Genomic DNA, 13,980 nt, shown 5'->3' on the forward strand with positions numbered 1-13,980 from the left:
AGTGCGATACTGTTATTGCTGTTTCGTATTCTTGATTCATATTCTTGTCTTTTGTTTTCGTTTTGTGTTTTTGAGACGTGTTTTGGCTAAATGAGTTATTATCCTTTAAATAGTGCATCAGAAACAAATACTAAAATTTAATTTACGCAAATAACTTTATGTGCTTCATTAGATTTTTTCGTAGTAACGTTGAAGTTTGGCGTCTCAAAAAAAAAAGCAAAAGTTAAGTTAATTGTGAATAGGTAGGTTTCAATATGATCAAATTGAAGTGCGATTCAGCTTCGAGTTTATTTCTAGTTTTATTTTCTACATATTGATATATTTTTGTACATTCAACAAAATTTTCAAAACGTTTACCTTAGTTTGTGCGCTTTTTATCAATGGCATTCGGATAGGCTAGCATGTACAGGCAAGACCTTTATCTCCATGGGAAAAACGTATTCAAACATGTATTTTTAAAATCAAAACTACAATTATTTAAAGTAAATGACAAAATTATGTTTTAAAACTGCGATATGCAGCAGCGTCGCTCGACTTGGACTCATTTATTGTTCTTCGTGAAATGCCATAATTTTGTTACAGAATTTTTAACAAAATTAAGCTATAAATTCCCTCAAAAATACTTTTATTTTGGTGTTGAATTTGCATAAGCTCTTCAAAAACAAACTAATGTAGATTTGATAAAAAGGTAATTTGTTACAATTTGAAATCAAATTTGATTGGCAGCAACAAGAGTTAAACTGACTGGTAATGTGGTAATGCGGCGGTCGAATACCCTTGTGGCATGAATTAGTGGTGCGATACTGACGAGCCTAGCCTCATGGGCGAAACACGGTGTCTATCGCTGTCAATTCTTGCTACAAATCGGCTGCCGAGAAACTCTGAGCTTGGATGTTGCAGTTGTTGCACTTCTTTGCTTAATTGTAAAGTCGCGTTTCCTATGCAACGCAGTTAAGGAAATCAAATTCCTTCAAATGTGCTCATTGATAAACGGCTCATGAACTCATTTAGTTACATTTCCATTCAGAAAGAACTTGAGATTTGTTTATACTTTGTATTGTAATCAATGCTATTATTATGAAAAATAACTTTCGGTAAGAATTGAAAATTAATTTGCTAAGTAGGCAGATATAGGCTAGCAAGTAGCCACAAAGCTAGATATTTCATTTATCACCCAGCTTGCTTAGGGTAACCCTTCTCGATATATCCTAGACCAGAGGAAAGGTAACTTAAATCATATCACACAGTTTTATGGTACAGCTCCTTTTACGGAAGGTTGTGGTCTATATCAGATGGGTAAGTATACGTATGATAATTGAGCTTTTAAAAACCAGGTTGAATAATTAAATTGATTTTAGCCTATTCCTAATGGACGTCAGGTTTAGCTCTATTAAATTTATGTTTCAATTGAAATTACGGTACACTAGAAGAATAAAGTTGATTAATGTCACTTTCGCTTAGAGCAAATATGCTAGAAACCTTTCAAAAAAAAAATTCGTAGGCTATTATTTTGAAAAGCAGATAGGCTATTATCTACTAGTTAGTAGTTACCTTCATGTCATTCAGAAACTGAACGTCAACAATAATGTACTTCACGATTATGTTGCAGTTTTACGCCAGAGGTGCCGGATGACGTCTAAAAATATCAAATGCAGACGATGCCTCTAGTTGTCGCTGAACTATCAATGAAGTGGTTTCTATAACTTTACTTGTTTGCTATTCACACTGGTGTACATCTCAGCAGTGAAATTGTTTTACTCAATTTGATCTTGGCCAACACATCAATATGCTCCATCGCTGCAATGTTTTCATATAGACTCAATGAGAATATACAGTACATATTTCTTCAAGGTAAGAACATATCTTTTGTTTCTATTTTTTAATTTGACTACATTTGGACCCATTAAGCTATACGATGTTAAGTATTTGCGTAATCTATAATTTCAGCTGAAAACATATTTTCTCTGTATTACAGAACAATGTTCTATTTGTAAACCACTTTGTTGCCATAACATAAAGTTTGCCCAACTCAAATTAGTGCGCAAACTGCAGCTAATAGCAACACGGTTTCAAAATGTGTGCGAAAAAAGTATATAAACAACTTTAAAGGGCGGGGAAACCCAAATTAAATTTTTGCGAGTTTTTTGTTTCAGCGTGATGTCATTGTGTACAACATGCGTTTTAGCAACAAAAAAAATCCAAATTTTGTTGCCCTCGTCTCGCTAAGGCCGCTTTTGTTTGATACCCGTTTGCGAGGTCTCGTTGCGCATCAAGCTGTGATTCTGTTCGCTGTGACGTCACAAGGTACATATTGTTGTGGCCAAAAGTTTAAGACCAGACTTGATTTATGACGATTTTTGCATTACTTCAAAATACTGCATCAGATATTGTTTCAGTTGCATCATCTTTATGCATCATCTTATATCTGATGCAGTATTTTGAAGTAATGCAAAAATCGTCATAAATCAAGTCTGGTCTTAAACTTTTGGCCACAACTGTATGTACCTTGTGACGTCACAGCGAACAGAATCACAGCTTGATGCGCAACGAGACCTCGCAAACGGGTATCAAACAAAAGCGGCCCTAGCGAGACGAGGGCAACAAAATTTGGATTTTTTTATTGCTAAAACGCATGTTGTACACAATGACATCACGCTGAAACAAAAAACTCGCAAAGTTAATTTGGGTTTCCCCGCCCTTTAAAAAGCAAACAAAAAAAGGTAAATGAGTGATGGAAAACGTAGATGAGCATATTCTGCCTTCTGCAGAATATGAATTTGGTTCCACCCACTTTTCTTCCTCAAGTTCAATGTCCTGATCCAGAATACATTTATTGCTAATGCATAATGATATTTCTGCAAAAAATATGGTGCATTTTTATTTGTTCAAGTTTGAAATTGCTTCAGATATGTTGTTCTTTGTCGTCGACATTTTCTTTTTCCTTCAATCTTGCCACAAATTACTAATTATTGTTTTGTAGTTGTGACCTAATGATGTGTCCCAAAAATTCTACTAGTTGTTTTTTTATTATGTCACAGAGTAAGTGCTTTTGCTAATATGCGTTAAAAACTCATTGGCTGGATGCAAACCAGAAAGTAATTTTCACATTAATTTGACTGTTGTTGATTTTGCAGCTCATTTAGCTGTTCAGCGTTGCAGTCCAGTTCTTCAAGTAGGTTATTAGTAGCTCACACATCTCGAAAGGAACTTACTTACATCCGGTGTTTCTGTATCTATTAGAAACAATGCATCGACCGTATGTAAGAAACTAAAGTGAGTGTAGTATTACCTCCCTGTGTGTTCATCCGTAGAACACGTGACCTACAGTTCGTGTATATACACGGCTGTCGCCATCAGCAGCCATTTTAGTTACGAGTATCTGAGTTATTGAATAGAGCTAAACACTACATGGTGTCAGAATGGCTGGAAACCTTCGTTATGGTATGCGACGACATTCTCCGACATATCTTATACTATTTTTTTATCTTCTGCGTGGAGGCCTTCACTTGGTTTGCATAGCATAAAACATTGAACAAGAAAGAGCAAATCAACAATCCACTCTGTGACGATGAGGCAATCTGGTAGCACATGATTCTCTTATTCCTAACAGAATTGATTTTATTGATCGATTTGAATAGTGGCTACCTTCTTCACTGCTTTTCCTTGTTACATATAGGCAGTGGCGTAACTACCCGTTGGATCTTGTGGATAAATCCAGGGGCGGCACGTTGCTGGAGGGCGGCAAAATGTGACAACGTTTTAAACGAACAAAAATTACAAAAAAGGTTTATAAACAAAAACCAGCAGAACACTGTCTTTGGAATGTTGTTGGAATCCCCTTGTTGAATCCAGGCGCTGACGCTTCACACTGTCTTCTTTTCGTTAAAAAATTGATATATTCATCCTTGTAATTAGAATGAACTTTTACCAGGTGACGTTTCAGTTTTGATGGCCTCAATGAATGATGACTAAGAACTTTACAATATAATACACATTGTCCTTTTTTTTCTCTGTTATCAAAAATTGATGTACATACTGAATGTAATTTTCATCAAACTTAAAGCTTCAAGTATTGTCAATTCCTTCCCAAAATAATCCACAAAATAAAATGCTGCACATAATAAAAAGCGGATCTGCAGAAGTTCAACAAGGCTACCGCTTATAAAGATGGCTTAATTAAACCACAAACTAGTCTATTATACATCATAAAGTTTTGTAAAAACTAAGTAGATGTAACACTGTATGTTGCAATAATTAGAATGATGATTGCCACTTTGTAGCTAAATACAGCAGCATCATTCATTGTAACTAAGCAAACACACAAGTGTAAAATTGACTATAGTGACAAAAATGAAACAAAATGTTTCAATAAATCTTTCAATTTTTCAAATATGTCTGTGGCCCACCTCAAAATGCTTCTATGTCCCACCAGTGAGCCATGGACCACTGGTTGAGAACCGCTGGTTTAAACGAAGAAAGTGAATTAATTTTCCTCTTTACTTCAAACATATAGAGAAACTTCTATAACTGTAATGGTCTTTCATATTTAAAGGGATCCTAAAGGAAAAACCTGACTTGGCGATTTTCCACGTTCTTTGTGTTTAACTTGCTACCATAAAACGATTTTCAATAAAATTTTGCCCCATTGCGGTCTGATCAGCATTCTGCGCGTACTTTTGTCAGAGCTTTTAAAACCAGAATGGCCTTGAGCAGCGAAGCGTGCGACTGTACAGTCTACGTCACAAAAAACTAGCAATCAGCTGATCAAGCAACAGTTGTTACTGCCGGCGATTTAACTGTAGGCTATGTAGTTATGTACATTGTACATCAAAACATCAGATTTCAACATCAAAACATCAGACAGTTTGCTCAAAACCTCAGATCTGATGTTAAAACATCAGATGTGGTAACGTGGCTTTTGTTATTGCTGTCTTTGTGACGTATTCTCGAGCAGTGTTTGCACTTTTTGGTCATTTCGAAAAAAAAATGAAAATAAATGAAACATTGGACTTTGGGCCTTGCCAGCGCCATTGAAAACAATTTTTTTTTCGGTAATTTTTTTTTAAATGTGTTCTTGAATGTTCAGTTTACGCATTTTAATGCTTAATTCCCGTTTGAAAAATTTCATTTAGTATGCCTTTAAGGATTTTTTTTGTTTCATTAAAAACTACTGTAAATTGCAGAAAGAACAGAAAGGTTGTGAAAAAGTTTATTTAATAAAAGGTTGCAAGCAAACAGTTTGGGAGTGTCAAAACAAAATAGACAACTATGGAAATAATGCAGTGGCATGCGGCGGTATTTTGGCTAATGAACTTCATCAGTACCGAGCTTATTTGACCAGGAGGTAGGGTTACTGTTATCAACAAAGTTTTGGGAAAAAATTACCTTTTCTGCTTTGTAAATTAAAAAAGAAACAGATCAGTCGAAACGAACGCACTGTGATGTTCTTCTCAGCAGCTGTCAGCTCAAGGTTGAGTGCCTTGCAATGAGCCTTCAATTATGTCAATGAACCTGTCTAACCTAAGAAGTCAAAACAGCACATGTTTAACACGTATGTTGGCAGTCAACCATGAAAAACTTGAAACAGTTCAGAACGGTTTTCAGTTGATGTGATCTATTGGTGATGAATCTTGTTTTACATTCAATTGCATACATCATTAAGTATTGCTTCTTCGTCTTCTTCATCCGTTCAGTCGTTTACGACTCTCGGTCACTCTATATGTCATCTTTCTCCACATCTCTCGATCCCACGCAGCCTCCTTCAATTCATGCACTCCCATACCACTGTCATTTACGATTGTGTCAAGCCATCTTGTTTTTGAACGCCCCCTTCCTCTTCCTCCGCTAACCAAACCAAGCATGATGTATTTTTCCATTAATTTGCTTCTCATTATGTGGCCAAAATATGATAGTTTCTGCCTGACGATTCTAGCTTCTAAGGATATCTCCGGTTTAATTTGTTCTAGAATTTTCTCATTTGTTACTTTAGCTGTCCAAGGAACACGCAGTAACCTTCTCCAGCACTACAATTCAAATGCGTTAATCTTTCTTCTGTCTGTTTTGTTCATTGTCCATGTTTCGCATCCGTAAGTTGTAATTGGAAATATAATAGTTTTGATCAGCTTCTTTTTTGTTTCTAATTTTACATCCTTGCTCTTCCAAATGCTATTCATTCCAACAAATGCATTTCTTCCCAGAGCTATTCTTCTTATCTCTGGTGAGTTGTTAGAGTCCCAGCTTATTTTTGAGCCTAGAAATATGAATTTCTTCACTGTTTCAATTTCTTGATTATCGATCTTGATGTTTATGTTATCTGCTTTACCAGTTGTTATAATTTTTGTTTGCTGAGGACATAAATTGGCTATTATAACATATGCAATCTATATAATTCGACTGGGATGCACATGGCTGGGTTGGTTACGAGAGATCTGCAGTCACAGATAAAGGTTAGTGACTGTGTAGCCGAGAGTCGCAACGGACTGAACAGACGAGAGGAAGCATACATTGTCACAGGATGCAACCTAAACTTAACGTTTGTTATGGAGCAATTCAGTTTATTTTTATTTCTGACTATCACAACGAAAAACTATACGTATATACCATACATAGCAGAGGTCTAGAAAAAGTAGAAGCGACAAAATGCGAACGATATGATGTGCTTGACACGGAAACAAGAGGATCAGTTTAAAATTTATAATGACCGCAACACCTTAGATAGACAACATAGTCATGCAGTATAAGTAAAAGGCGCACAATTTACTTAAAATTTGTGGAATATGAATTATTTGGTCGCGATAGAGTCATTAACAGAAGGAAAGATAAACAATAAAAGAAACAAAGGCAGGCCAAGAATGATTTGGACAACAAACATCACTAAATGGGCAAAATGAAGTTATGAACGTGCAGCGCGAACAGCTCATGGTCGAGAACAATGGCGCATTGTATCCAACCCTCAATACGAGGAAAGAACATAATGAGAGTCATTGAAACTATTTAGCTAGAGGTCGGTATAGAACTAACGTACACTTACCTGTGTTTTGATGTCGATAACTGTTGACCACATGTTTGCACAAAAAAAAGCGGCAATCAGACCTTAACACTTTGCTCCTCAAAGGGAGGCCAGATTTGGCCCCCCCCTCATATTTCCTTTAATTATTTGAAGCACAGTAACGCCATGCACTTGGTTTTTCTTGACTTTTCCTAAAATTGCCAGGCGGATCTGATGATATTAAATTTGATGCTAAAAGTTGTGTAGTTTTCTTGTAAATTCAAGATTTTGGTGAATTTTTGCTATTTCTAGCTAACTTCCAGCAAAGCGTGAAATGGATTACATTGCGATGACAAGCCATAAGCTCATAATTGCTTCGTGCATCGATATGCGCGAGCAGAGAGAAGCATCCTCTTGCTTTCTTTTGTTTGGTTTGACCTCAATAATACAAAGCGCGTTATTTCTTATGCTACAAAGAAAAGCCAGTGATCGCAAAGCTGTTAATTAGAAACAATAATAGCAAGCTTTTTTGCGTTATCAGCTCTACAAAGAAGAATAGCAATCCACGATCAAAATAGTAGGCTATGGAGGCCACAAACTATTCAAAACAGTTGTTTCAAGCAGATAATATTCATTGACGAATAAAAAACGTTACAATAAGAAATCTTCTCTTGGATAAAGACACGAAAACCTGGTTTCGAAATAAACGTTCTATGGAAATGCTCTCATTGACAAAACTTGCAATTGAGGAAATGTATCACTGCAAATGCTTTTGGGAGAAGCCTGAGAAATAGCGTTTTTGCAAACAGTAATTGTGAGATACACTCAAAATTATGAGATAGGCTCCATTTACACGTAGCAGCTAACTCGATGGCGTCCCTTCACTGCTTTATGTCGCCTACTTGTTGTTATGTCCTGTATTTTTGTTTCACAGTGCACTGTGTTTTGTTCCAAAGAGCGCAAAATAAAGATGATAATGCCTCATCTACATTACAAAATATTTTGTAATGTAGGCCTACAAACAAAATGTACAATGTACATTACAAAATATTTTGTACTGTAGACGAGGCATAAATTTAGGCGTCACATAAGACAAACAACAAATCAGCTTTCTTCATCATTGATTCAACATCTGAATACGTTGCGCCAATGTATAAGAGGCCGGCTATTGTGAAGACCCGCCATTTATAAACGATCCGATTATACCAAAAGTGGGACAAACTAGTGGATCAAAGAATGAATAAATAATGCTGAGAAAACTAAATCTAAGTGACGAACAATACCGATGTCTTCATTTATCTTGGAAAAATGCTGCCTAAACTTATCAACAAAAAATACAGTAAATAACGGCAAGGATCCCGAAAGCAGAATTTGCTCGACTTTGGCATGAATTTAGTCAGACATCTACAGTAATAATTCCACACATACAATAACGGGCTCTCAACTGCTGTAAGATACATAATAATCAACCTGGTTCTGGGCGATTTGTGTAACAGTTTAGGGGAAGACACTACTTGAAATGATGCACCACACAAAAAATTTTCAATGAAGACTGAGTCTAAAAACCGATGTGGATAGTGCTGCACAATAACTTTAAGTTTAGGACAGAAGAGGCACAAAATATCACGATAAAAATAAAGACCTTGTGGGAAATTTTCGAGAATCATAACACGATGTAAATACCATAAACGCTTAGTTTGCATGCTGCTCTAAGCTGGCCGGCAACCACAAAGGTAGACAATAGCTTACAGGCAGTTTATAATTCGATAACAGCGCAATAAACATTATAAATACGTAAACCGACAATTTTCTTTTACAAACGTTTTACGTCTAATAGTAAATTTAGACGTAAAACAATTTTTTGTGAAGCACTTGCAAACCACGGTTTTGTAAAATAATTCATCATTATTATTTTTTACTTCTCGGATATTGTAAAACGTCATCAGCAAAATCACAAAAAAAAAATTCATTACTTCAATGTAGTAGGCCTAAGAATTTTTTATAGAATTGTAGCCACGTTGTTTCAACAAAGAAGCCATTTTTAGCAATGTAAAGTTATAGAAAATAATTTGCAATCATGCAAATGGTTGCAAAGAATCTAGGAAGTCTTCTCACAATCTGGCACAAAATGATTATGTTTATTGTATCTCAGTAAAATGTTTTACGATAAACTTTGAAGCTTCGTTATAATCATTTTTATCTTTGAAGTCAAACGTTATTTTTTTTGGCCAGAAACATAATCACTGCCTTGCTGACGTTGTCGCTTTTACGCGTATTTTTAGTGCTTCAAACAATAAGGACCCAGTCAGCAATCCAGTCCTTTTACATTGATTCAACATTTGTAAACGTTAAATTTATGTAGGTTTGCTGACTGTGGGTTGTTTCACATTTCTTTTGTTTACGCATGTTCCTCAATTCGCTGTTGCATTATTTCGACGCTGGCTGACTAAAAATGTATTTTCAAATTGATTGACACAATCTTCAATAAAAAGTGAGCTTCGAACTTAGCTTTGTTGATGTAAATGCTGTATTTTTTGTGGATGTAATTTATGAGTCATGTTTATAAACACCCGTAAGCGAAATGACTTATGATGTGGCCTGCATGATATTTGTGATGCGACTTGACACAAATCCACAATTTCAAAAGCACCTAATTTGAACTTAGAAATTTCAGATTATTTCAACAACTTGTTCAATTGTCTTCTCTCTACTAAAAATATTCATACTACAGACTCAATTGTAGACCTAAAATACACAAACGAAGATGTAAACAGCTATTCAAGCAGGCTAAGGTGTTACTTATGAGAAATTTGGTTCCATAAAACTAGAAGCTAGCCATGAGTTTCGGAATGCATTAGTTTAGGATAAAAATGTAAGACAACAAACGCAGTTTTGTTTTTTTCAAATTCGTGTAACAATATTACTCTGATTGTAACTATTTTAGAATCAGTGAGTAGCTTACAATAAGATTTGCTCGCAAGTCGTAAATTCTAATCAATGCAATGATTCGGCACACCGCACACACACTTCGTGCGTTCGATCGAGCTCTTTGTTATTTAGAAGTTTGCATGAAATCGGATTAGCACGGTTAATTAAAGGCGGCAAGTTAAATCAAAATTGTCGTTTTTGGGTACCTTTGCAAAAATTGAAATATCAAGTTTAACATATAAAATTTTAAAATAATGAGTTTTCAAACTTATAGACAAATGATTTGCTTTCACACCAGTGCAACTTCTGTTGAAATAGCATCAGCGGATAACACGTAACAGCTGATTGAATTTGATCCAAAAACGGCCCCCCCTTGAGCAGTTAACTTCCAAAAAAACGTTGAAAAGCAAAGGGTTAACTTGCGTCATGCGACTGTAACGTATAACTTTCTAGCAAAAGCTATTACTTCGCCCGGCAGTCACATCACTACGACTACGTTGTTACCATCTGCTAGAGGTTAGATCATTAGCTTTTTTCTTGTTCTTGAACGCATGGTTGTACAAATGTACAAGCATTTCTAAATGTCAACCATTGTTTTGAAGGAGGTAGTGAACAATATACTGTTTAACTCAGTATTTTTATAGTTTAGATTTTAAGTTGAAAGATGTAGATTATGGAAGTGGCAGACAGTTCAAGTTCCTGGTCCGAAAACTGACCCAAAAGGAAATTTGAGAGAAAAGTGATGCAAAAAAATCAAAAATGCCTGGTTTGTTGATGAATCGTTTGAGTGGTGAGAGACTTTAACCAACCCTCATGAAGATCTCGGTTCCATACTGAGAACTGAACCCTGAGAACACTGTTTATGTCGTAGTAAGAATGCGCTCGAAATGGACACCGAGATTGACTTTCTGTTGTTTAGTTTACATACTAAAGTCTTCATCAACAGACAGGCATAAATGTGATTGATTAAACAACTCAGTTCATTTGGTCGGTTCACAATGGACGTTTTTATGGTTTGTAATTAAGTTTGGTTATAGTTACAATGTCACAAAAAATGAAACATAGCTTTTGCAGAGAAGTTTCATATTCATACTACTAACGCTTCACAATTGAGCTCACTATTATTAGTTGAAGCGTATGTTTTTTTATTTTTTATTATAGCAATATAGCCTAAGTTCCATCTGAAATTAGCTTTTTTCTGTACTGTAAATACTGCGGTTCATTACAGGTATAATGCAAAATGAAGTCATTTCTATTGTGTTTATTTTCTACTTGTATCTTAAAGGGTAAGTTTTTTTAAAACGTCATTTAATTTACCTTTATCTGGATACGCGATTTGTCTTATCAACTTAACGTTTCTATACAAATTATTATTGGCAAAAGATTATTATTGTTATTGGCATACAAACTTGTGAAAACGATACTTTGTGCAAACAACCAATATTCACGGCATGTGTTAGGACATTACCAACAGTTTTAACAAAATAGTTGAAACATTCAATTTTAAGTCTTGAAAAATGCGATGATAACAAAAAGAAACAAGAAAAATACTTTCATAACGTTGATAAAATTAGCAAATATTTTAAAACACGTTTTGAAATCAAATCACTGTATGTATCACTCAGAAAGTTTCATTAAAATGGTGGGTAGCAAAAAATAGTATTATTTTATTTATGTACCTAATTGACTGTTTGTTTATTATGCACTGTAGCCTATGTTATAATATTTACATTTTCAAATGCAGACTAAAAAGACTTTGTTAGCACGTTTTTGTTCTACAGAATCTTAACTTCCTCATCATCAAATCGTTGGTTGTTAACTTCATTACACGTTGAACAAATGCCAAAATTAAGAATCGATTCAAATGGCTGCGTTTATTGTTTACTTGCGTGTGCTTTCGGTGGGGTGACTCCATTACCCAAGAGTAAAGTTTAAAGATGCGACAACGTTGTCATATGTTGCGTTTTTGATTGTAGAGCGGCATCAACTTTCCATAATCCTTGTTCACGCAGTTGCTTAAAATAAACATTGGAAATATTAAACCGATAAAAAAAACTTTCGTTTTAAAAATAATTTACACAGAACACACAAGACTAAACATGTTAAAATATGACATTTTTACATAACTAAAATGAAACATGAGAACTATTGAAATTATTGACCAAATTAAAATTTTCGATTAAATCTCAAATAAATAGGTACATTACACACCAAATAATAGTTTTTTTTATTTGTTGATTTTGTAAACGATTTGTAAGCGTTATTCTATAGTGTTCATATTTCAATATCCAAGTTGTCAAATTAAATAAATGGTAATGTTTGGCAATGAAAGTAGACGCGCTTTTAAACAGAGAATTGCAATTTTACTAATATTAACGGGGAATCAAAATCTTACAATGCATGTTATCACAATTATCATAATAGTTTAATGCTTATTCATATATTCTCAGAATTGTTTTCTCTTCCAACCATTGAAACAAATCTTCCATCACCAACCAATACATTAGCGACTGGTTATCTTGGTCTTGTTGTGACAGCTCAGTTTGAGAAAGAAAATTTCACAAGTTATCAATGGATAAACACATATGCAGACAACAGCGACGTTCCACAGTTTTACATCAATCCTTTCGGATGCGTACCAAGAGAATCAATCAATGAAAACATCACTTGTGTTGAGAACAACAATGGAGTGATCATTTCTAACTTGACTTATCTTCAACCACTGACAACTAACCTGAATCTTAGTGTTCGAAGTGGTTCAGTAAAGACTGGAGGCGATATATCGAAACTGCAGATCATAGTCGCTTATCCACTTATATCAGTCCAAGGTAAGGTATTGGTACGTTACGTTTGGTTTCATTAACGTTATTAAACATTCCGGTGCTTAATTTTTGTAAACAAGCCACGAATGGCTATGAGATAAATAAATGATAGAAATTAATAAAATGCAGAGACACCAATGATATGGTTTTACCTTACACCTATTAAAATACGCTGGTATTGCCAGATTGAGTCGAGCCTTGGTTGATTGAAGATATGTGATGTGATATCTGATATGTGATGTGCATCACACAAGCTTACGTAAAATATATCGTTCATCTGAAAGTGCACTGCTGAGCTACCAAAACCATTGTTAAAACTACTAAAAATATTGCCAAAACACGTCTTATAGAATATTGGATAATTGCGCTCTGATCCGGAAGCGCATTATCTTTTCACCATTGCATTTTAGACTGTGCTTTTGTAACGACCACCAGACAACTTACAGTATATCATAAAGAAATAATAACTATATATCTCGAAATATCCTCTTGTTTGTGTTTAAAAGTGTTTGGCATTTTTATTAATTGAGACTCCCTTGGTCTTGCATTTTCACAGAGAAACTTGTAAAACCAGGAAACTTTTGTCACTTTTAGTTTTTTTCTTGATCTCTGCTATGTTTTATGTTTTGCGTTATGGCCAGAAATTGAAGCAAGCTGGAATATTCAACAACACAAGCCAGTTTTCTCCGTTACTGGTTATTTGAAGTTAAATTTGCATTCATGTGTTGCTATGATATTGCTTTTGTTATTATGACCCGGCACTTAAACAAAGAATGAATAAATGCACTATTTTTCGTTGATTTTTGGATTCTGATTGCCAGTCAGTGTACTTATCGTTAATTTTGACTACATTAGTCATCACAATAAAAGCTTATTTCTTTTTTAATTTTAAGTAGTTTGATCATCATTTGCTAAAGAATGGAATGCTTCTAACGACTCCTTCACTGTTAAACTGAGCGGGCTTTTCCGCTCAACCATGCACCAATGGAGAATGGCCTCTTCCTCCTCTTGTGAATGTGGTGTCGAGGAACAGACCGCAGACCACATCATCAATGACTGTTCCATCTTCAAGCCATCTAACGGAGTGGAAGGTCTGCGTGTCATGGATGATGAAACCAAAGACTGGCTGCTCTCTAGTAGCCTTCCAGTGTAGTCTGGAAACATCGTGAATCTGGAGTGGTAAAAAGATAGACCCTCGGCCCCAGAGGCTCACACGACGACGACGACGACTGTTAAACTGCA

General features: G+C 35.2%; 2 protein-coding genes across 4 annotated transcripts in view; both read left to right on the top strand.

Annotated features, from left to right (window-relative positions):
• LOC145781369 (uncharacterized) overlaps window positions 1-13,980 on the top strand; it is a 116,760-nt gene that overhangs the window by 25,918 nt on the left and 76,862 nt on the right. The gene's annotated exons all lie outside the window — the stretch shown is intronic.
• On the top strand, window positions 1,828-12,948 carry LOC145781371 (uncharacterized). The gene is made up of 3 exons (XM_082593159.1): window positions 1,828-1,851; window positions 11,145-11,202; window positions 12,367-12,948. The coding sequence occupies exons 2-3, from the start codon at window positions 11,157-11,159 to the stop codon at window positions 12,777-12,779; spliced, it is 459 nt and encodes a 152-aa protein (XP_082449285.1). The 5' UTR covers window positions 1,828-1,851; window positions 11,145-11,156; the 3' UTR covers window positions 12,780-12,948.

Source organism: Aplidium turbinatum, chromosome 12 (genome assembly GCF_918807975.1).
Source record: "Aplidium turbinatum chromosome 12, kaAplTurb1.1, whole genome shotgun sequence".
Classification (NCBI taxonomy): Eukaryota; Metazoa; Chordata; class Ascidiacea; order Aplousobranchia; family Polyclinidae; genus Aplidium; species Aplidium turbinatum.

Bases quoted from the DNA above. Each gene is read 5' to 3' on its own strand.
- LOC145781371 (XM_082593159.1), top strand. From the start codon at position 11,157: ATGAAGTCATTTCTATTGTGTTTATTTTCTACTTGTATCTTAAAGG. The intron at 11,203-12,366 runs GTAAGTTTTTTT...ATATATTCTCAG, and splicing joins TTCTACTTGTATCTTAAAGG to AATTGTTTTCTCTTCCAACC.